At 28.5% G+C, this 24872-nt stretch overlaps 1 protein-coding gene across 8 annotated transcripts in view; it reads right to left on the bottom strand.

Moving 5' to 3' along the window:
* The window catches only part of LOC121115955 (uncharacterized), a 285728-nt gene that overhangs the window by 49724 nt on the left and 211132 nt on the right, over window positions 1–24872 (bottom strand). For all 8 annotated transcript variants that reach the window (XM_071887922.1, XM_071887923.1, XM_071887921.1 and 5 more), the window contains one exon: window positions 3726–3860. In XM_071887922.1, coding sequence (XP_071744023.1) covers window positions 3726–3860 — 135 coding nt within the window. The remainder of the gene's footprint in view (window positions 1–3725; window positions 3861–24872) is intronic.

Raw genomic sequence — 24872 nt, 5'->3', positions numbered from 1 at the left:
GTCAATATTTTATATTTATGTATATACTAATATATTTTTTTTCTTTATATAAAAGGATAACATAAAATTATGTTCGATAAATCATATTTGGTGATGATATTTCTCAAACGCATTAAGGGTTTTTTCTTATAAATAAATATATAATAGTATATCGGTGAAGTTTGACAAATTTCAAATACTTTAAAATATATTTTATGAGTTATGAGGCTTTATTTTCTATTAGTGCTTTTTTTAATAGCATTTATTGATAACTATACAATATTTATATATATATTGCTATTTAAATATAGATGAAGTTTTAAGAAAAGACGAAGAAAAATACAAAGTATCGAAGAAATTGCTTATCAATAAAAAATAGAAACTAAAGTAGGGTGTGGTTCATTACTGGAATTTTATCAACAATATGTATACTATAAATGGAACCAAAAAACAAAGTGACTGTTAACTTTCTATGTTTTTTTATAAAAAAAAAGTTCTTAATCTTTAAGTCATTAGAAAAACTTTTTGTTTTTTTGCAATGGAAAAATTAAATATGATGGAAATAATGTATTGCAAAATTGTGAGAGCGTGTTAGGGATTATATCAACTTTTTTGTTTTATTCTCATATTTAGTTAGTGCATCGCTATTGTACCATTTTTTTAAGTACTACAAACATTTTTTTTTATGACAACTTTCTGATTTCTTACTGAATCATATTAGAAACAAGGAATACATAATTGATAGTTAATCAACTGAAATATAATTATTAACTCTTGGTATAAGATTTGGGTATATCATTATTCCTTTACAAACTAAGGGTAAAAATAAGTAGGTTTACAATTGCTGAAATACGCATTTAATTAATAAAGAATCACAGTTATCACGAATATATTTTTTATTTATTATGGTCTCCTTCACATGCAATAACACCTTCGATATGTCAGTGAACAAACTGGAGGGTATTGACTATGAATGCCTTATCCATGGCGCACCACGCTGTTATGATGACAGCATGGAGCGAATTCAAATTTGGAAGAAAAATGTGGCATACATTCTTCTCCAACACCTCGTTGGATACATGAGATAAAAACAAAGCTTGTTTATCTTTGTTTCAGATGTCGCATGACTAAACAATGTAATTAAAAATAACGGATATAAAATCCTAATTAAATACTACTGCAAACTTTTGGCCTCTAGTCTGTACATTTAACACCTATTTACTGCAGTTTTCTGAAATTTCGGATATTTTTATTCACGAATATATCAAAATATGTAATTCAAATAAACTATTTTTATTATAATTATGTTAACAAATATATGGCCGCAAGGTTTCAAGCTCAAATGATTCCATTAGTAAGACCAAATCCACCAGACCCCGACGTACATATTTATTATCGACCTCAAGTGGATATAACAATAAAATAATACGCCGAAATTTATGTTGTGGAGCCTTTTATCCCGTATTTTTTCTTCGAAATTCAAAAAATGAATCCACAACAAAAAGATTGATTTAGTGGCTGTTTGTATGAGGCTAAAAATATGGTTAAAACCGCTTTCAAAATCAAATTGAGTCGGAAATGAAGTAAATTATTAAAATAATATTTTTTATGAATAAATAACTAGATCTATCAATGTTTTCTATAATTAATTTCTATTGTATTGTGCACAATTTTTTTCTCATTGAGTTACTTTTGAAGTTTAATTTAATTTATGAGCTGATAGCAAAATAATTCAAATGAGTTAAAATAAGAACAATGAAAAGGGATTGCATAATTACAAAAAGAAAACTCATCCAAAAAAATGAATCATCCAATATTTCAAAGAAAATGAGTTTTCAATTAGAACATAATAACAGGCTTCCTGCACAAAGTCAGTTACTCTGATAAGCAGCTTCAAGATAAAATCAATCAACAAAGAAAATTAAGTGATTTCCCGTTATGAAAGGCAGAGATAATGGTCAAACGTTCCAATATAACTTAAAAGAAAGAGAAGCTGAAGAAACCATTTCTGTTTTCATTCCTATGATTGTCATATGGAAAATTGGCCCAACAGTTGTCTAATTGTAGACATTGTTGATCGAAATGAAAATGGTATTTATAGTATTGCGGAGGAAACTGAAGTTTTAAAAACATGATATTCCTTTAAATAATTCGAACTATGTCCTAAGAATTACCTGAAGAACAATTCGTCGAATTCTAAGAACTTCTGTTGCCCAAGGACTTTTCCGTAGTGATTGCAGTAGAACCAGTGTCAGGCAAATAGATGCAAGTGCTCTAAATCAAAAATACTTCGTAAAGACAGATTGTTATTTGTTGAAATAAGAACTCATTTAATAATAAACCTGATAAAATAAGATTTGTAAATTTATTTTACAGTTAATTATATTTATATTTAGTAATATGACAAAACCATCATTTCTAGTCTTTTAGGAAGTTTGCAAAAAATTTTAGTCATTTCTTAAAGTACCCAAGTACAAGTCACTAAAATTTTAAATATTTTAAACCATTTTATAAAAAATGTAAAAATAATTACATAATAAAAAGTTAGTTAACTTTTAATTTTGTTTAATCATCAAATGGATCAGCTACAAACTGGATAGCTAGAGCTTGCGCCCTTTGTAGGTGCTATTGAGAAAATATATTGTTTAGGCGCAAATACAATGACATCAAACTATAAAAAATGTTATCAAAAAACTAGTTTAATCTGAAACTAAGAAACAAATAAACACTTGCATGTCCATATAAAGTGTATATTGTCATATTGATCTTCATTAATAGAATGCCTTAAGCCTCTGAAACAACGTTAATATTTTTATGTCTGGTTGTAAAATATAAATAATAAAAAAAAGTATTTTTGAGTAACTCTTGGCAAATGTTTTGTAGAATAAACATAGATTCACATTAAAACATATGACCCAAAAAGTAAAGGACATTGTTAATGAGGAGTGTACAGAGTGTATACAATATGAATGAGATAAATAGGGAATATGAGTCTATTTTCTGTTTTGATATTTATCACAAAAAGTTGACCATATCGAACCAGCATGGCATACTATTCAGATTATAAAAATTTCAAGAGATCTGAGGATTGATCGATCCACCATCAAACTGTCAGGACAATCATTTTGTAAACAAAGTGAATAAGCGTAAAACTCTTTATCCTATTTATATACAATGTATATTATACATACATGACTCTGTATATATACACCTTGAGATTTAACCATGTTTAAATGCTTTATAACACAGCGTGAAATCTTTTTGAAGATCTTTGTTAAATGATATTCTTCTACATTTACCCATTTTGTATTTGCTTATGCTATCGACAGAACTTGCTTAATGGGACAAATTGATGAGTTTTAGATAAATGTAGGCATCCAAAGTATACACATTAATTATTGTTTTTATTATTTCGTTAATATATTTTCTGATTTTCCCGACAATAAAAGGGGTTTGGAGCGTGTACAAATTATGTAAATTTTTGACATTTCTTGCTTCCCCTTAATTCCTTTTGTATCATTTGGTACAATTTTTTTAACCCCATCTTCTTATAAAGTAATTACATTATAATTTGTGTGCGCAATTTCAAAATCTATTCTACTTGCGTACGTACTTTGTTAACAACACCTCAATTTTCATAATATTTTAGATAATAATTAGGCTTTGAGAAGTATAAAAATAATCAAAATGTCAATTACGTCTGTTAAAAGCACATTTTTTTGTACAATGTATATTGGTATATTTACCTCTATGATGAGCAAATTTTGTATGTGTTTTTATACAACTGACATAAGAGTCATCCGGGCATTCTTTTGCGTGTTCTTCGTACCTTAGTTTGCCATCCTCACAATCCAAGCAAATGTAACATCTTAGTCCCGCAGCTGGAAGAAAACAATATAATCATACAGTTTTATTAATACAAGTGAAAGCCAAACAAACAAAATAAAATATCATGTAATAAGGTTTTAATTTATGGTACACAGATAAATATCTCTTCAAAGCTCCATACGAGAAGAACATCTCCTCATAATAAATCAAAGATTATATCATAATAAGATTACCTTAGATACTTTGAAATTATTCCTCGCTGTTCTATCTCCTTAAAAGCCGTATAAATTACTGTATTCTACTAATTTTGTACAAAATATGAAGCACTTTTTTTTAGTTAATTTACCTCCATTCTACTAAAACGGTTTCTTTTTTCTACTCAAGTATTGATCCAATCCCAATTTGTTTTTTTTTGTATAATAGATCTGGATTTATATATATATATCTTTAGTGCTTATTCATAAAAGGTTGATAGCCACGGAGCTATATGAATAGTCATTACCTAGATTTCAAGCAATATCCATGGCAGAGAAATGCTTGTATATCAAGTATATTTAAAAAAGATGCTTTTTTCTGAATTGATTAAACTATGTGACACAATTTAAACTTTTTTTAGATTTAAGTGGTTTTTCATTTTGTAACTGTTTATCTATATATTAAATGCAATGTGTCAATGGGTGGGTCCAGAAATCATGGTCAAACCAATCAATTAATTTTATTTAAATATTTCATGATGTATGTTACGGGTAAAAAAAAGGTTCGACTAACAATTTTTTGGCCTTATATTTTCCATATTTTGTAAGCTTTTGAATATTACCATTTTTTTAATAAAACTTACAAGTTTTAAATCTTTTTATCTTTGATATTTTTGAAAAAGTTATAATAATCAAATTTATGTATATATATATTCAACACATCTATGTACAATATATTGTCAGGTTCTAATTAATACACCTGAAGTTATTCATGTTAAAGTTATTTGGGACATTGGTGTGAACAAATAATAAACTGATATATTAAAATGATATATTTCTTCTGCGTAATATCTATTACTGCAGTGATAATGCTTAAATATCTTCAGTTGAATTAAAAATTTGTGATGGAATACGAAGTTAATAAATTAAAGATTAAAATTAATGTTGGTCTTACAACAACTTTACAATAAGTCCAGACCAAATGTGTGCATTGTGCAAGAAAAAATAAAAACTTAACTTTTGTGGTAATTTATTAAATAATACAAAATATCACTTGTAATTTTTGTTATGGTCTTTATTTCACAAAAATATATATCAAACGTACATAACATCATGAAAAAATAAATTACGAGGGAATGCGAAAATAAAAATCACCATCCACTTTGTATTCTTTTAAATAAAAACACACACACACACAAAAAGAAAAATATGCAAACATTGTGAGAGCTAAAAATAACATGTAATGTTTAAAATTACTTTCTAAAATTAAAAATACACTTATAACTGAGGCATATACATAACTCAGCCACAACTAAAAACTAAGAGGTAAACTGTGTTCAAATTTTGTTTGTATATTATTAGAGACATTAGGTAAAATATTTCATTTTATGCCAAATTACTACATACTTGTATTCTCTATATTAATTGTTTTGTCTAGTGAAACATGAAATAAATGTATTCGAATACATAATAAAAGAATAATCAAAGTTAAATTGTTAACGGTCAAAAAACACCCAGGGGAACACTAGTATCTCATAATTATATCGGTGAACTATATGATTCAGAATTTTTTATTAATTTGCATAATGTTAGTATGATCCAAAAGACCCCCCAAAAAATTAAAATTCAACAAAAATCACTTTTATACACGTTATGGGTTTGAAATAGTAAAATAAAAGCTTAGACTCTTTCAGCTATTTTTATCTTTTTTCCTCCTTAATTTTAAACCAAAAATATATAAATCATTCCATTCTTTAAATATTTTATTGTTTTTCTTTTTTAATTTAATTCATTACTTTTCTTTGAATTAATGAATTATTTTTTCTTTTTTGAAACAGTGTATGTATTTTGTTTCTCGCATTCATTCATTTCAACTGATTTAAGTGAAGTCCCCCCTCCATTTTTTTTTTAACTATTGTTGAATACTCTTTAAAACATTTTTTTATAAAGAACTAATGCTTTTTCATAGGTATTTCGTCAAGAAATAAACAAATTTCAAAAAAAGTTGTTGCGTTTTTAAGATATTTAATGTTCAACTACTTATCTATATTTTGATAATAAACATTTTATTTATTTTTAATATTTTTGTATATATTGGAAGTTTAAAGTGATTTTCAAACCCCATTAAGAATAATACTGATATAAAACGTTTTAATATAAATCAAAGTTATGATAAACTTAATGTTACTTTAAAATATGAATTTGTAATTAAAAGTGATATCATCTACTCTACAGAACAAGAGTTCATTCGAAGAAAACACTTTTGAGCTTTTTGTAATATAATAATAGAGTTAAACTAATATGATATTTATAAATAATTAAATCATTTCTGTAATATTTCAAGCAAGTTCTTAACGTATTTTTATACAATGTAGACTTTTTAATTAAAATAAATTTAATATAAAAAAGCATTTCATGATATCCTTCACTAGTGGAATTTGTACATGATCTAACTTATTTTTTATTTGACTGAGGTTTGTGTTTTACCATAATTTTAAAGTAGTATGATCCTTGTTTCTTTAATCCTATCATAGTTATTTTTTTCATGCACCATCTCCTGTCCTCCAGCCAGTGTTTGATTGGTTTAAGGAAAATACAGTGACTCACAAAATGAATTAGAGCCGGACTGGTAAGAATTCAATCCTATGATTGGAAATTATTGTTATTTTATGGTAACTACAACAACGTTTAAAAAGAAAGTATGCCTAAAGTTTAAAGTAGCAGGTGTTTTTCTAGAAACTATAATACTCAAGTAGTTATTTTCATCGTTTACATTTTATTTAATCTCCGGTAGGAGTGAAGGAAATAAAAAGATAGCTATTACCGTGGGACTTTAGGGCGAACTAATCGATCCTTACAACTGAAGAATGATGATGGAGACTGGAGCGATTGAAAAAAAAACATTGAAAGAGAATACAACCCTAAGATCGATACAACACTACCTCCAGCTTATATTAGTAAAATGCTCAACGGAAAAATTATCCCAATTATATTTCCGAAAATAGAGATTGAAATAATTACTGGATAAATATATTTTCATAGTAGAAAAATGACTGAAAATATTTTTTACTTCCTAAGATAAAAGTATATAAATTTAGCATTTTTTTATGCAGTAAGTAGTTTATCTCTGTTCTCAAACAAACATAAAATAGTTGAGAGATGAAGAAACATTCTTATCCAAAAAACTTTTTGGTTTTTTAAAATTATTCCAGGAAAAAGGGCTCAAATTTAACATGTTCTTAAAAACACATATGTGATTATTTTCGTTGGAAAAATCGGCAGTTTCTGAACAATTTTTGATATTTTTTTTCAAGAAACATTGAAACTAATTCTAAACTTTTCAATTTGTCATAGTGCATGATAATTTTTTTTGAAGACCTTTAGTACGTCTCTGTTAGATAAAGATAACATAATATGGAAATATATGTTTGTCTGTTTGTCTTATTTAATTTGTGATACCTAATAAGTATAGCTAAAAGGTAAAAAACGTTTATCAGTTGTGCAATCATTAAATCTTCTTATATCATATGTTGGAGTTTCAAAAATCTTCAATATCGTATACTATGTACATTGCACATACATCCCATTTATCAAAAAAAAAACACCTTATTTTATAATTATTTATCACCATTTTGTCCAACACATGTCAACCCATCATCATTATTATATATCATATCTTTTAAAGCTTTTATGCAATCAATTTACACCCATACTATTTCTCTTTTAATATGATATGTATATATACATACAAGATAAAGATGGAAAATATATGTATACAGTGTACACATAAATACATATACTGGTTCATAATTAAAGGCTATAATTCTTTTTTTATAAATAATGTTTTTCTATTATCTCAAATGACTTTGCTAAATGACCCAATAAATTTTAGATAAACAACATTAACAAAACGAGGACTGCTCAGTGTACATACATATAATATAATCATAATTAAGGGAGAAAAATATGAAGAATGAACAAGAAAGACAAAAAAAAATAGAGATGTTAAAAATATGAATCAAGTATTGTAAGTGAAGATATAAAAAAATTGCAATTCCATGTGTTTGTAAAGACAACATCTTAAATGATGTCATAAAAGTATGATTCCTTTGAGAGACATATGCCAGCTAATAACATGCTATGGTGTTAATGAGAGGAAGTGCAAAAGCTGTTATTATTTAACTGTTTTGTTCAAAAGCAGTATATATTTATCCCATTTGAGAATATCGTATCGAGAACAAAGTAATACGTAATTTCCCATAAATTGTATTTTGAAAGGTTTTGAAAAATGCAAGACAGACAACCATTGTCTTTGAGGACTATAAGATAACTTCTGTAAATGAGAAAACATAGACATCATTCTCCAGTACGGCAAGAGTCTCTACATTCGATATTTTCAGGATGCATTTTTTAATCAATTTGAATTGGAAACAACTCACATAAAAGGCAATATTTTAGATCTTGTTTTTTTGGGTCCCACACTTTACATAAGAGTTTAGGTCATAAGTGAAATAAACATATCGGATTATTAAGCTTTCATTAGATTGAAGCACTTTAAAAAAACTCATTTGTAATATCGCAATATATTTATTTAATAAATGTGTTTTTATAAAAATATATAATATAACTAGCCGATTATCATGGTAGTTGAAGTTATTGCCACTCGCCACGAAAGAAATTGTTTCACATTACTCATGATGGCACAAGAATACCTACAAATTGTTGATACTTTGGGGATACAATGGTCTTTCTCCTGACTTTATTATTTATTTTGTCAATTCATTCAAATACCCAAAAATACAGTCAATAAAAAAATTAGTTTATATTATTCCTCGATATTAACAAAATCATTTTTTTTTCCTCAAAACTTTAAAGTATTTTATATGTAAAATAATATTATAGTTTTTAAGTACATAGAAATAGTGTTGTGTCCGTCCTGTCCAATTCAGTCCTTGATGAAGTCATTTAACATTACTTCTTCTTTATTTATCAATTTTAGTACTGACAGTTTTTAGGACAGATCCCGAGGACTGATAGTAATGGTCCTATGACTGGATTGGACCAAATCAATAAGAACTAACACAGTGCTACATAGACCCAAATTAGATATGTCAAATATGACTATTTACCCTGACACGACTGAAATTAATGAAAAAGTCCGGCAAAACTATTTTTAAGTATAGAAATGGAAAATAACTATACAGTATAGTATTGTAGGTAATGAAACACTCTAAATTTGTGGAATGTATAAATTAAATAACCTAAAGCTACTTCAATGCTCCTTTCACTTCTAGATTCAAAATCAATAATCATATTTTTCTGCTGTAGGATGCACCTCTACAATTGTTATATTTCGACAAAAAAACAGATGTCGATATAATATAAAACATAAACAGAATTATTAGATGGAATAAAGGGTTGTTTTAAAAGGGAGTGCAGGCTGGGAAGTCGTGTAGCTCTACATATGGTAATATGATTTTAAGATTGATTAGCGCCCTCAAATTCTATTTGTTGTATATTTGCCTATTCTGACTGTCATATAAATCTAAATCTCATTTATCAATCAAATATACGTTTGCACTTCTATACATATTTTGAAATAACTATCACAGAAATAAATGAGTAATATTATACATATAATATTAGATACCAAATTAAAGTCAAACATTGACTTATATATGTACATAATGTAAAGAGCATTAATTGAAAAATAGTCATAGAACGATAGTCGTCAAGCAATTTTCATTTTAACTCTGTCTTATCAATGTTCCTATATTTCTTAATATTTTGTTTAACTGCAAATAGTTAGATTAAAACATCTTTTTTACTTATTTAAGTGGATCTGTAAAAATTAAAGGTAGATTTAGCTAGAAAATATCGAACTTTGGGCAAAATCAGGGATGAGGTGTTGCATTTACGGCCTTACTTTGGGAAGTAATCTAGAAACATGGCTTGAAGGATTATCTATATTTTTAACTAAAAAATAAAATTTACCTTCCAAAAATAGGTGGGTTTGTTTATAAAATAACTTAAATGGTTGTAGGTATAAGAAAACAACAGTAGCCGAACAAAAATCCCAGTGGACAAAATTCCCTACTGCTTAAACTCTCCTTAGACATTTCCCACACACTCCCTTTCCCCGAATATAAAGATTTTTTTCCATGTTAAGAAACAGTTAGTCAGAAAATACATAATAAAAGATGAGTGTATGTAAAAATTTATATTGATAAATATATTTTTCAGTTATAATGTATACTATGGGAAACATTTTACTTGAGTACTTAGAAAAGTAGTTAGCTTTTGATGTGTATTACAGGGGGATCAAGCGTTTTTAATGTGTTTAAGAGGGGGGGGGGACAAATTATAAGAACATATGCTCAAATATACGTATTCTTATAATCTTGAGGGTCAAGGAAGCTGGATCTTCCAAAAACTCCACTTAAGTACTTAATTAAATCTTTATTTCCAAAATAAAATCTTTTTATCGACAAAACAGACATCAAAAGAATAATGAAATTTCTTGTACGTTGACACAAAAAAAAATCTTGTATAAAAATCAAGAACAGGAGAAATCCCTTTTTTTACGTCAAAAATAAATACAGCCCAATATTTCATAGACATATTATGGGGTTAATTATAGTGTTTATGCTCAAATTTGTAGGATAAGTTAAGATAACCAAGAATCCATTCACATTTATATAACTGAGCTCGCATATTCTGAAACTGGTCATGAAGAAATCTTGTTTTAAATTTGGACATGCAGTAATGTTTCATTGCCATTTTTCTTGTTATAATCAATCATCTAAAAAAAGTTCATTTGCTGCTGGGAACTTTGCTTCCTTCTGTTGAATAGTAGTCAATTTAGTTTTATTAAGTATCTTTCAGATTGATCTTTTATACATAACTTTAATACTCGATTCGAGTATTACAGCTCTAAGTACATAAAGTTTTATTAACATAATATTCAATTTGATTGCCACCGAGTTAAATAAAACCCAAGGATATTTATTCAATTTGTCTTTGGTCGTTCAGGCGAGAGATAAAAAGGTACCATGTAGTACATACATAATTAATAACTTAGAATACCTTAGAAAATATTTAAGACATATGTATTTATGTGAAAAATATCATAATCTAATAAAGCATTAATTTCTCACAAAATGTCTGTTTTATGATGAGAAATATTCAAAAATCAGAGTTGCGTACAATGACCAAATTACTACAACTCTGAGTTCAAATGGTTCTAAGTCGAAATCAATAGGGTTCTGATTTCAAGTCAACTTGGTTATTGGTTCTAAGACGAGTCCAAGTCCATAAAAACTTGAGGCCGAATTTGAGATAAGAGTACATAATTGATTGAATGTACTACTAAAGTTTGTTTTTTCCTCCGGATTCTTAAAGAAGAAGGATAGAAAAGAATATATATAAGACGGGAGCTGTCTCATCTCATCTCCTTAATATAATATATATATATATATATTTTAGAACATTAAGAAAAAAAAAAATATTATATGACGTATTTATCAAATATAAGTAATGACATTAAATTTATGACTTGCAAGGAAAAGACAAGGCTGTGTTTTATCAAAAGATTATCCGCCTTATAATCTTGAAAGGAAAAATGGAAAATTTACAACTATACATGGTGTCAAAAAGAAAACATATACAAAAACCAGAAGTGACTAACTATAAAAACATATATATATATAATATCATATTGTAATTACATGTAATATCTATTTTGTAGTACTACCTACACATATATATATAATATAATATAAGAAGATCATGTAGGATAAGAGAAACCCTCATTCTTTGTTCTTAGAGTTGTTGCAAAAAATAAAACAGCCAATAAAAGTTAAATAACTATTTTAACTGGATTTATAGGATTGTCGCTGTAGCATGTACTGTTGTTAAAAGTAAGTTATTGAATTTTTTTATATATTGGCAACCGATTCAGGTAAAATTATATATATTTCACCAATAATGGCTCTGATAAGTATTAATTAAATATGTATAGGTATATTTACAGATAATTCCAATTAACTTGCAGAATAACGATGACTTATGGTTTTTAGAGAGATCTAATTTAAGCATAACTCCATATTTAATGTGATTATATACATTTTGGTGGTATTAAATAATAAATAAATGACTAAGGTAGGCTAAAGATGCTAAAAAGGAAAGAGGAGACAAGATATCTGAAATAAAAAGTAAACAAAAACTATGTATATGAATTATGTTCAGGATTCACGTAACCTCGATCAAAAATATAGAATATAAATACCCTTCATAGATGATTAGGGTTATGTATTTTCATTTAAAATTGTTAACCTGAATTGGAAAAGTTATTATATTGAAAACAGTGCGCGTGAGTTTGAATAAAAAATTTTCTTAAAGAAGGAAATATGTGACGCATTAATGCAATTTTTTCAAAATATATTTTAGCTAAGTTAGTTTAATTGTTGTGCTACATTTCGAAATGTGATTATTGGCTAAATTGCGGTGAGCGTAAATATAAAAAAAAACATGTATATCTTAGTACAAACACAATATGAGTACTCTTATATTATTTCTTCTTATTTTGAGAATTCTAACGTATCATAAATCAAGGAAAAGTATAGTTTTATAGTGATCTCTGTCAGCAAAAACTTCCTTATTTTTGACATTATCGCCCGCAGGATTTTGACACTCATCGCAATTTAGACAAGATCTCCATCCCTAACTACAATGTCTACTCAAACCAAGACATTACAATTACATTTAACCACTAAATGAAAATAAAATATTTTCATTCAATAAAAACTGAAGCTCAAAATTCTTAATTTCGGGTAGGGTCACCTATCCGTTGGGTTTTCTATTATTCTACTTCCACAGCTCGAGAGAGCTAACTCTATAGCACAAGTTTTTGTAGGATCACTCGAAATATTTGAAGGGAGCCCGAATAAAAGAATAGCAGTCACAAATTTATCCCTTATTCTTGCTATGTTAAGCAATATAAATTTTTGCAGTATATGTAGTGTTGGGCAGTCCACAAAAGCATGAATAGCTTTGTTACATAATTTTCCACTGTCTTTGCAAGGAGCATGGAAGAATAAACATCCTAAAGATATTTGAAATAGTGAAATAATTCGCTTTCCATCTTTTACTTAAGAAATTGATTCCATGATTCTCTTCTACCACGATATAAGTAGGTGCAATATTTTTAAGAACTTCTAACAGATTTTGTCAGCTTCCTCCTTATAATTTAATGCAAAAGACATCCTCAAATACCATGGAATGGGCATCATGTGATTGTCTGTGGCTCTCTTTTTCGTGAATAATTTTTTTTTTCACAGTTGAACGTGGAGTTGCTGCTCAAATCGTGAAAGGAGATAATACCCTCGATAAAAAAAACAACAACATTCTAATTGTTTTGGTTCCATGAGGTTTTTAGAGTAAAACTTCTTTTTATAGTTCTGTCGCACCTCATCAATGGTGAACGTGAGTGAAAATGACGGAATTCATTTCCAAATAATCCTATGTGCTGCCGCTGAAGATGGAGATAATTCCACCAAAATACCATTTATAAAATATGTTCCCAGCATAACCCATGTGTACACCGGGCGTGAGGAAATAGTAGCTTGCTACTCAGTACCTGGATGTCTTGAAAGGGTAATTATCACTTTTTGATAGACTTTGGGAGCAGAGAAAATCCTCCTCTCAATAGAGATCTATGTCGTTTCGTTGAAGTTAAATATATCCTATGAAATGACTTATTAAGCAAGGACTTTTCTTCTTCAATTGCCATATGAACGAGCCAGGGAATAGCTATTGCCTTACATGGTACATTAGGAATAATTAGGAAATTATAGAAGTCAACCCTCTTTTGTAGATTGAAACTTCTCCATTGGTAAATGGAAGAACACATATACAACGGTTTTTTTATAGTAGATTTTCAAACCAGATCTCATTTCATTGTCATTTTCATTGTACATCCAATGCTTAAATGTTCTGATTTTTGTCTCCACCCTACTATTTTAGTTTTGATAATTTTTACCAGATCATTTTACTAATTTTATTGAAGATTTTTATTAAATATGATAAACTACTACAGAGTATTTTTAAAATCTTTTGACTCAACGTGCTAATTAACTGTTGTATTGACTTTTGCTTAGGGATTTAATTATAAAATGTAATATTTATGTATATATTTAACTTCTCCAAACGAATTAAGTCTTAATATGAAAAAAAAATTGTCAAAAAATGAGTTTTAATCTTGATAAAAACTGAAGAAATATAAGCTTTTAGCTATCTTAATTAATAACACTATCCAACAAAATCAGACTTTTTTTTATGCACAAGAATAGAATATGCTCAACTTAGTACAGTTTGATTCCAAATATGATCTTATTTTTTCTCTCATAGCCTTGTGGACTTCAAAAAAAGGCCATACATTTTTTTGTTATTTTGGCTATATTTAAGGGTCAAAGCTGTTTTAAGCCCTCAGTGTTGAAGATAGAGATAAATTATGTTAATATATTTTAAAGCCGAATGTTAAATAATTTTGAAACCCATTTTTAAAATGGCTGCACTATACTTTTAACTGGAATTATCTTTGTTTAAAGTGGAAAATAGGTGATTTTTATTCAGTGACACATAGCTTTAAGACAAATTAATTCAAAAAGTTTTAAAAAATCTCATTGGATAGTTGAAAATATGAACTTTGATTGAAAAAAAAATGAGCCTCTTCAAAAACACTCTATATTGTTGTCAATTTGAGATAAGGCCACCACAATATTTCAAGCATATAACTAATTTTTGAATTGATTTCATAATAAAAAGAGATAGAAACAAAGAGAGCGAAAAAGAAAAAGGAAAAAAAAAAGATATATTACACAATTTGTTATAACATTAAGCATCATGTCTCAAACTGTATAAATAAATTATTTCAAGCTTCATGGACACAAGAGGACTCGTTGTATATCCACAGTGAATAAGGGATTCCAAAAAATGGACATTCAAGGGAGTCCTCGGAGCAAATCCTTCTTCTTTTTCTCACTCTTTGTTTCTATCTCTTGTAGTCGGGCATACGAATATTTATGGACTTTCGTTATGAAATTAATTCAAAAATGAGTTATATCCTTGAAATATTGCCGTGGCCTTATTTGTAGGATTGCTTTTCTCATATTAAAAACCGATACAATCTTAAAAAGTTTTCATGTAGATGTTGTAGGGGAACCATTTATAAATATTCAAAATAAGACTAGTTTAATTATTTTGTTAAGGCTATAATCGGATTAAAATGTGTATTCTATAAATGATATATTTAATTCTTCTTTAACTGAAGTCTTTTTGAATACTATATAATATTACCTATTTTTAAAATTAAATTTTCTTTTCTTTATGTATAGAAATATTTGGTTATCAACCAATATTGATTATTAGTTAAAAAATAAATTATGTTATGAGTTTTCAATATTTATTTTTTTTAAACGAATAGCAAAAATATTTGTATAAAATATTTTATTTCTAAGGAATGGAACTATATAGATTAATGAGTTTTTTATCAAAATACAGGGAATGGAGAATGAATTTCAAACTTACCCTGAAAAAAATATCTATAAGTTACAAATATCGATATCGCAGTTACTCTTTTTTAAAAATAAGACTATATACCTACCAGAGTTATAGTCGAAACTACATTAAATGAGAATTTCCTAGGATTGAAACGAAGCCCTTCAAAAATTGTTTAAAGTCAAGTCCACGCACATTTAGAAGCTGGCAAGAAACCAATGGAAATTGCAAAGCAGTTGGGTATCCAGACCTACTACCCAGACATGAACATAGTGTTTCAGCAGGATGGTACGCCTGCAGACACGTCCAAAAAGGCCCAGAAGTTGTTGAAGGACAACTTGCCTTTCTGGCCAAAGAAAATGTGACCCCCCTACTCACCAGATGCTAACCCATTTGACTTCACTTTTTGGATGTATGTTGAGTCCAAGGTCTGCACTGTCCGTCACACAAATAACACCAACCTCAAGGACATCGTCAACCACTGAGATGCCATGTTTGAGGACTACATCTGCAATGGGTGCAAGGCTTTCCGTGGCAACCGGGAAGCCATATTGCTGCCAAGGGGGGGGGGGACTATATTGATGATTAGGGTAGCCAAGACATCATATTAGTTTTATTTTTTAATTTATCGACATACTCTATTATAACTGGTTGCTGAAATACATCTAAAAATTAATTTTTTGGTCGATAATTTACATATTTTGGTACACCAAATGACCTTATTAATTGAATAAATTAGAATATGGGAATTATGCCTACTGCAAAATAGACCATATTAAAGTACATTATGAGAGATCACAAATATTTTATTTTATTACAATAATTAAAGAGCTTTATTTCTTGATTGAAAGTGTAAATTTTTTGTCGCTGCACCCGGTATAACTTGTGCTGTGTTGGTTCTTATTTAAGACTGATGACTACTGTCCCATCAATGACAGTCTTGCTCCGGTCCAGTTCAGTCATGCGTAGCAATCCTAATATTAATAAAGTTCTGTCCTTTACTATGTTTTTCAACTTTATTTCTTCTTTTTTAAATCAGTTCTTGTACATACATTCCAAAATATTTACAATCTTAAGTACTGAATAAATATTACATCTATATTTCTAAAGTTCTAAATATGGCACTTAAAATCAGTTCCAAATACTAGATGATCCATTACCAAATATTATTTTTACTTAAATGACAGTAAATAATTTCTGTTTCCTAAATACATATATACGTAAAAACATTGTGTTATTCATTTTTATGGTAATTTACATTACTTAATTGATTAAGGGTGTCTGATGTAATTGGATAAATACATATATAATAGATAATTCTGTTCTATTTTCTCTTTTAGAAAGAAATATAAGAAATGTAATGAAGATTTAATCTTGAGGAGTGTTCGTTATTCATGAATAAGACACTCGTGTCTAAAAATGAAAGTACTTTTATTAGAAGATAGTTATCAATGTGTATAGCATGGGAATCGTAAACCTCGATGAAGAATCCAGTTTAATTTAACTGTGACTTGTCACTCGACTTGGACTTTAATAAGTGAAAGGTTTATGATTCTACTTTCACCCATCAATAAATGAGTTCTAAACATCCCTTGAGCGTAGAACCAAGAAGTTGAATTGTTATAGCAACATTATCCTTGTCTTTGGTGGACAATTGATAGACTTTTTGAATTGTAGGAAACAAGAATAAAAATCTAACAATCCTGGCTTGATATCAAAATTGAAAACAGGCACTTTTAAAAACTGGCTAAGCACTATCCAAAACATATATGTATAATTCATTTTTTATAGAAAAACATTGAGATACATATTTTGAAACAACTGGAATGCATTAATTCTGCAAACTAATTATACTTGGATTTTTAACTACAAATGTATATAATGTACATGCATATAGGATATTACGTGTTAATATTGAGATAATTATTTTTTGTTGCATTCTTTGCAAGAAAATTGTTAAGTCTATCGATTGGAATGTGCTATGTACTTAGGTATTAGTTAAGGTTATTCAACATAGAAATATGTAATATATACTTAATCAAATTTCCTTACTCCAGTGTTCATTAAATATGGGGACTTAGGTTCCCTTTTTGTTTCTCTTTCTTCTTGATTATAACATATATGGCTTGGATAATAAATAAAAGAAGCAAACACTTATCGGGTTCTCTTATCTAGTTAACACTGTAGATTAATTATAAGGTTCCAAATGAATCCCAGCCCCTGGGTTGCTTAAGACTAGGGTAGGAACACCATACAGGTTAAAAACCACTCCCACCAGTTAACAAGGCAGGGGTGTTTAAAATCCTTACAAATTTTGCCCACTGTGCCATGAGTACGCAGAATGCCTGAGATCTGATGTGTCGCTTTTGTTGAGCATCTTAAACAGGGGGGATATATTTGATTTCTTTTGATAAACGTTAAAAAATAACTGCGGATTCATTGTTATTTAAGGAATTTTTAGATTTATCATACAACCAAAAAATTAAAAAAGTGTTTCAGAATTACATGCATCTGGTATATTTTTATTGTTGTTGTCTTGTACAGAGTGGGGACCCAAAACTTTCAGTAATATGACAAAAAATACTAAAAACGTGATTTGTATGGAATCAAGAATATACTACTCAAAACCAATTTGTGATTTGTTGACATACTATGTTTAGCTATATTTTTCATTCAATATGTCCTATTTAAGTAACAGTAACCGCCTGATTCACACCGGTGAACAGATTGACAGCTCTTGGTGATGAAGATTGTGTCACGCTGACATGATGGAAGCTCTGAGAGAATCCAAATTTTAATTAGAGGAGCGGCAGACGCCCTAAACGGCAATGTTCAGGGGATTGAGGCCGGAGCTATAGGAGGCCATATAGAGGCATGATAGAAGTCAGTCATATTGTTGCTGCAGAAGTATTAGCTCTTCTTGGTTTTTATGGGACTATAATGGACTTTTTGATATTGTAGGCAGTTGGGATGGAGATGCCAACAATTTTTGCTGCTTTCTCAGTACTGACCCTGGTGTAGAGGAGATCGCACGTGGGTTGTCTCTTTTATTGATGCTTTGACATTTTAAAACATAGTAACATGGCATAAAAACATAACTTGTTTATTATTGTTTCAAATGTCCCCTTGGTTGTGTAATAAATCCTTGCAATTAGAAGTAACGGGGATAAAATCGTAATTCAATTAGGGGGATATTAATTCATGAAAATGAGCAAATTCAATTTTAGCTCAAGTTTTAGGATGCAACATGATTTTTTAAACACTGTTAAAAAAAAGAATAATAAAAATTACTGCCCCCCCCTCTCCCCCCCCCCTCTACACCCAAAATTACTTTTTCACCCATTAAATGCGTATTATTATAATTTATTTTCAAATAAATAAGAAGAAACTCGTGAATGACGTACTCATTAAAGTATTTTCATACTTAAAACAATAGTTATCTAACATTTTAAATTGATAAAGTTCATATTTAAGGTCATAAAAAAGGTTAGAGGTCACAAAAAGGTCAACTTCTTCTAAATTTTTATTTTAACATGTGTTCAAGGGTATCCAATTTTTAGGGTGACCTGTTACTTTGATCTATTGTTGTAATATAATGAAAAAATTATGTTTTTAAAATTTTAGTAATTGAGTAATCTCAGCAATAGAAATTACTGTTATGTGGAGTGCCAAAAACAAATATACACATAGTTGGACAACGGATAATAAAGGAAACAGTTTATGCAGTAAGAGAAGAAATACAAAATTAATGTCGCAGGAAATAATTCGATACTGCAAAAGGGTTTCAAAATTAAATGCAATTACCATAAGGAGTATTTTTAATATTCGTAATGTATATTTTGGATATTTTTGGATTGATGTAGCTATATATATAAATTTACTTTCCAAATTACACCAAGATTAATTATGAGTGAGGATGTTCAATGTAAATATACAATCAGCTCAAAACCCCTATTTCATGGTACAATACAATTAATTCTGACTTATTTAGTCCACTTGAAGACTGAAACTTTTGAGTTTCTTCTAATTTTTGGGGTAGAGGGGGTGGGCGGATTTTTTTTTTTTTTTAGAGTCCTTCAAAAATCATTTTTCATCTGAAAAGCTGGACTAAAATGGAATTTGGTTTTAACAAATTCAATGCTACTGCAAGAGTCAGCTGACCACTCTGTATATATTTTGTCATGCATAGGAATGAGACACTCTCCACGCGATAAACAATCCCTCTACAAATATATATTTTTATAAGTATAAATAAACAAAAGCACTTATCGATGAAAAGCACACTTATGCTAATATTATGTTTTATCGCGGCCACTGCTATTGATAAAGTATATAATTATTTGATGAAAGAAAAAATCCAATTTTATTCTTGGATATGTATTTTGTGACATAACAGACTCTGCAAAAATGACCTTTTTTAAATTTCTAGAATTTACAATTTCCATTCATTTATATGTAATATAACAATCAAAAATACATATATTTTACCAACTAAATAATAATAGCATAAAATATAAATTAACATCAAATTAGAAGAAAATATAAATAGGGAAAGGAACGAACATTAAACTTTAATGAACATTACAATACATACATACATATAATGTACGGAAATGTAAATTTAGTATTACAAAGTATAAATAATTTATATATAAATGTGCCTTGTAGCGAAGCAAAAATAAAGAAATTTAAATTTGTGAAATAGAATTGTTCAAATAGACTTTTTTTTTTCAACTAAAAAAAGTGCACATGCTTATTTATTGAGGACAATAAGTCCTCCATTTTATTTAATCTAGTATGCATGTACATATATGGCTTAAATAAATACAATTATGTTTTACTGATTATATATATGTATAATAAACAGTATACATATATATGCTAGAACCATTTCGGACATAAAATGAAGAAAACAAAATATGATTCGATTCGATATCCCATTGAGACCTGAACTTAGGAAAAAAATTCCGAATTTGAACCCATTACCCTTCTATAAAAGGATATTTTTTTAAATAAAAAAAAAGGAATATAATTTTTTTTAGAAGAGCAGCTGGCAAGGTAGAGCAGATGCCCCATTGCGATATGGACCCTTCCCTACTATTCGTATTGTTGTTCGTGGATTTTGTGGAGTATGATTTTATAGTTATACTTTGCCTCTCTTCCCGATACTCCACTAATAATCTACATAAAAACTGGGCAGAAAACGATACAGGTTAAGGGTTATTAGGTTATGAGGCATACTTCTACATTGTCCGGTGATCCAACAAAATTTGATGTTACAAGCCTCAAAATGTGTACATATATTTTCTGACTATTGCTGAACAATTAAGTATTAACAAATATATTAAGATATGCATGAAAAAAGATTACCAAACAGACTCTTGAATTATTGTCCAAACAATAAAAAAATTGATAAACCCTCCCTTATATTGAAAGTATTAAAAAAATCCCCTTGATTCTCTTCCTATATATTCTAATAAATAAGATAAAACTCAAAAGTGTCCTCGCATCCTTAATACTAGAAACCTCTTAGGGAAGGCTCAAGCACACCCACTACAAATGGTGTAAAAAAACTGAGAAATAACTAAAATGATATATTCACTAGGTCTTTTGTCAACAATTTGTCCTACTTGTATGGAAATATAGCAATTTATTAGATTTAAATAGTCGAATGTCTACTTGTACTTAAAAAAAGAGGGTTGTGTAAGGCTTGATCTTGGAATTTAATATTATCATAAAAACTGTGCTCTTTGAATTTCACTGACCTCATTTTTTATATAGGTATATATTTGACTATTTTAATCTAATATAAACTATTTTTCCTCATAAAAATATGACAAATGCTATGTCATTGGCGAAATTTCTCAGTTCATTTACCCCATTTTTAAGGGGCACTTACTGGCTTCTAGTATTATATTATATATGATTACACTAAGTTCAAAATGTTAGGTGCGCTATTTTTGAACTTCCTCTTGTTTTTTAGCTACAAATATTTATATTTTAAATACTACAAATCCATATCCAAAGACTCAACAGAATTATTTGTCCTTGGTAATCCCTGAGCCACTCTATCGTATATATTCCAGAGAGCTGGTGGATGCCTAGCAACTCTTTTGGCTAAACCGTACGGTCTACCTATGTATGTTTCTTCAAAATAGTCTGCAACGACTCGTAGTTCGTCCGGAAAAGTATCTGTGAGCTATTGAAAGGCTCCTGGAACCTGGTCCAGAGATAAAAAAAGCAAAAATCAAAAATTGTTCAAAATCTGATAGGATGCTTTTAGGATAGAAGACTCGGCCATGACAACTAAAGAAAAGTCCATTTTGAAATTATTCATTATAAAATTCATTATGAAAAAATAATAATATTAAAAATTTTGGTAGACATGAGAGCGCTGTGAGACCTAAAAAGTAAACTTCCTCTTGTATCAAATGAATTAATCAAGTCTTACTATAGATTTAGAGTTTTACAAAAGAAAATTTTCAAGTGCTAATTATGAGTTGATCACTTAATAAAATAAAAAGATAAATAAATTGAAAATGAAATGAATCAAGAAATGTTTACTTTAAGTACTTTTGAGAAATAATAATTTTTTTTTTGTTTTTGGTTGAACATGAATGTTAGATTTTTATCTACTTTCCTTTAAAATTGGGCTAAACTCTATTTTATTACCCTTTTTTTTACTCATACAGGAAGCATACATCTATGTTTACTCTTATAGGAAGCACACACATCTTTATACTACATAACAATAATAATAACAGCAACAAGGAAGTTGATGCCGTGTTGATGTCAAGAAATGAGAGTGACCGAAGATGTCTTTAGAAAAAGCTATATTCACCCGAACAATGAAATAATCAATAATAAGTCTTAACTAGATTTTATGAGTAATAAAATGAATTAAGTTAATGAAGAATATGTGCATTAAATAAAGAAACCAAAAATGAAGATGGCAGTCTCGACAATTTGAAGGAGAGTAATTCAGCTATCATAATGTTTCATTAGATCACCTACAAGCATCTGTGACGAGGGGAGAAGGAAATAAATAAAGACATGGGCAATAATTACTCTGATGTCGGTCTTCAATTCTACTTTGAGTCCAATAAGGACTTACAATTACAACTCCAAAACAAATCCTCAGCCCTACTCTCCGTCATATATGAGCATACACAAATGTTTAATACGGTTATACATTTATCAATGATAGTTTGATTGTAGTGGAAAAGGAAGTTGACGCCTCAAAAATTTAATAATATTAATAACAGCTTAGAGAAAATAGGATTTACTCTTCAAGTTGTCAATATCAAATAAATGAGTCAGCTAAAAAAGTGCAACTGATAAGCATAACTGAATATGGGATTAGACTTGGTGGAACTAACTCTTAGGTCCCCTCCATAACAAAAAGGATAACATTTTAAGTTAGGATATGAAAATTGTCGAAATCCTTGTGTCCATATATTTAAAACAAAAAAGTATATGTTCGTAATATGAAAAGATATTAGTACTTGTAGTTACAAATTATCCCTAATTTGAAAATTCAAAACGTGTTTGTGAGTAAGGATCACTTTTTAGTTTTATAGATATCTCTGTCAGCAGATATCTTGTGTGTCAATTTAATTATGACACACTTTTAAAATATATGATGAATCTCTATATACATGTCTGATAAATAATAATGATTAAGCTGTTAATGCACTACATTATAAAAAAAGTATATTTTTCAAAAATCCCATCACATTTTCGAGATGCCCAACGAAATCCACCTTAAAATCTCGGAAATGTTGTACACCAAAGCCAAAGTGCGTGAAATTTGTAAGGAATCAAACATATCCTGGTGAAATGTAAATCAAATAAAGCGTCATCTTATGTAAAGATAGGAACTTGGAAGTAGTCTGTATTGCAAGAATACTATAATAGAATATAAATTAAAACAGTCTTCGTTGTAACACACGGTAATCAGTTATTCTCTTAAATTATTGTAATTCATAACACACGGATTTTCGAGATGAAAAACATTGCTGATAAACCCAACTTGGGTTGCTTGAATGGACACACAGCATATGCACGCGTATTAAGACATAAGCTTTTAGCAAACCTTACCAAATTTGAATTTACTTAAGGAACATATATCTTAGAGATTGACAAAACTTGAACCACGCATTATATTTCTATTTCTAACTTTGCAACCGGTGGATACGAGTTTTTAAAGTCAAAAAGCTTGTTCATATTTAATAAAATATTAGTTTAATGTTCTTTGTATCCTATGTTAAAACATCATGTGTTTAGTATTACATATTTCAGATATAAGTACCAAAAAAAAATTTCTTAATCTGACGTGTGTCAAAATTAAATGTATGCCCAGTATGTACATTGTAATGACGAATAATTATAAAGTTTTTTTATAGTTTGATATTGTAATACTCTTACTTTATGTTTTGACATAACATGAAGTAAAAAAGTAACTTTGCATATTTTTTAAGTACGTGATGAATAGTTATGAACTATTTTAAATGAAATATACATATTTATGCAGGCATATATGAAGGTTAAAGAATAGAATATGAAAATTAATATCACAAAGAAAAATAGCGACACTCAGATTTACTTTTTCACATCTATAGATTTATGCAAATATAGATTTGTTTAAAAATATATTTTTTCATCCTGGAAAAAATAAAAGATCCTAAAAAAGTTTTTTTCTCTATATGAATATTTACATTCATTACTTTTGATATATAGAAAATAATAATATTTATATATTTTTTTCATATTGACTCTTCAAGGTGAAGAAGAGAAGACTTAAAAAGAAAAACTTGAAATGTAAATAATATTTGACTATAAATCAGTTAATTCTTTAATCAAAAGAAGTGGAGGAAATCTAAAGAAAAAGAAAATTGGACACTGCGTCAAAAAAAAAAAAAAAAAAAAAAAAATTCTCGTTCCGATTTTAATCTATTATGTACATACCTGGTAAAATGGTATAGGTAGGTAAAACCCCACTGGTGAACATATTTGATTGTAAAATCTAGTTATATATAATTCATTAATAAATCACAGTAATACCTCAATTTACGAGTATTTAGAGCTAAGCAGATATGATGACTTTGACTAAAAACCTTGAACCTCGACCAATTCTCACTATAAACACTTGTCATGTACTCACTAACTAAGAATACGCGACTCAACTTGGAATCAGAATTTAATTTATACTGAGCTTTAAAACTCTTAGACCATATGAACTAACTATTGATTTGAAATGAGCTCCAAAATAATTTCAGGATTCAAACTGGAGTCGATGTAAATATTCAAAGAATG

This window comes from Lepeophtheirus salmonis, chromosome 4 (genome assembly GCF_016086655.4).
Source record: "Lepeophtheirus salmonis chromosome 4, UVic_Lsal_1.4, whole genome shotgun sequence".
Taxonomy (NCBI): Eukaryota; Metazoa; Arthropoda; class Copepoda; order Siphonostomatoida; family Caligidae; genus Lepeophtheirus; species Lepeophtheirus salmonis.
The sequence above is the reverse complement of the archived record's forward strand: the minus strand, read 5'-3'. Positions and strand labels throughout refer to the sequence as shown.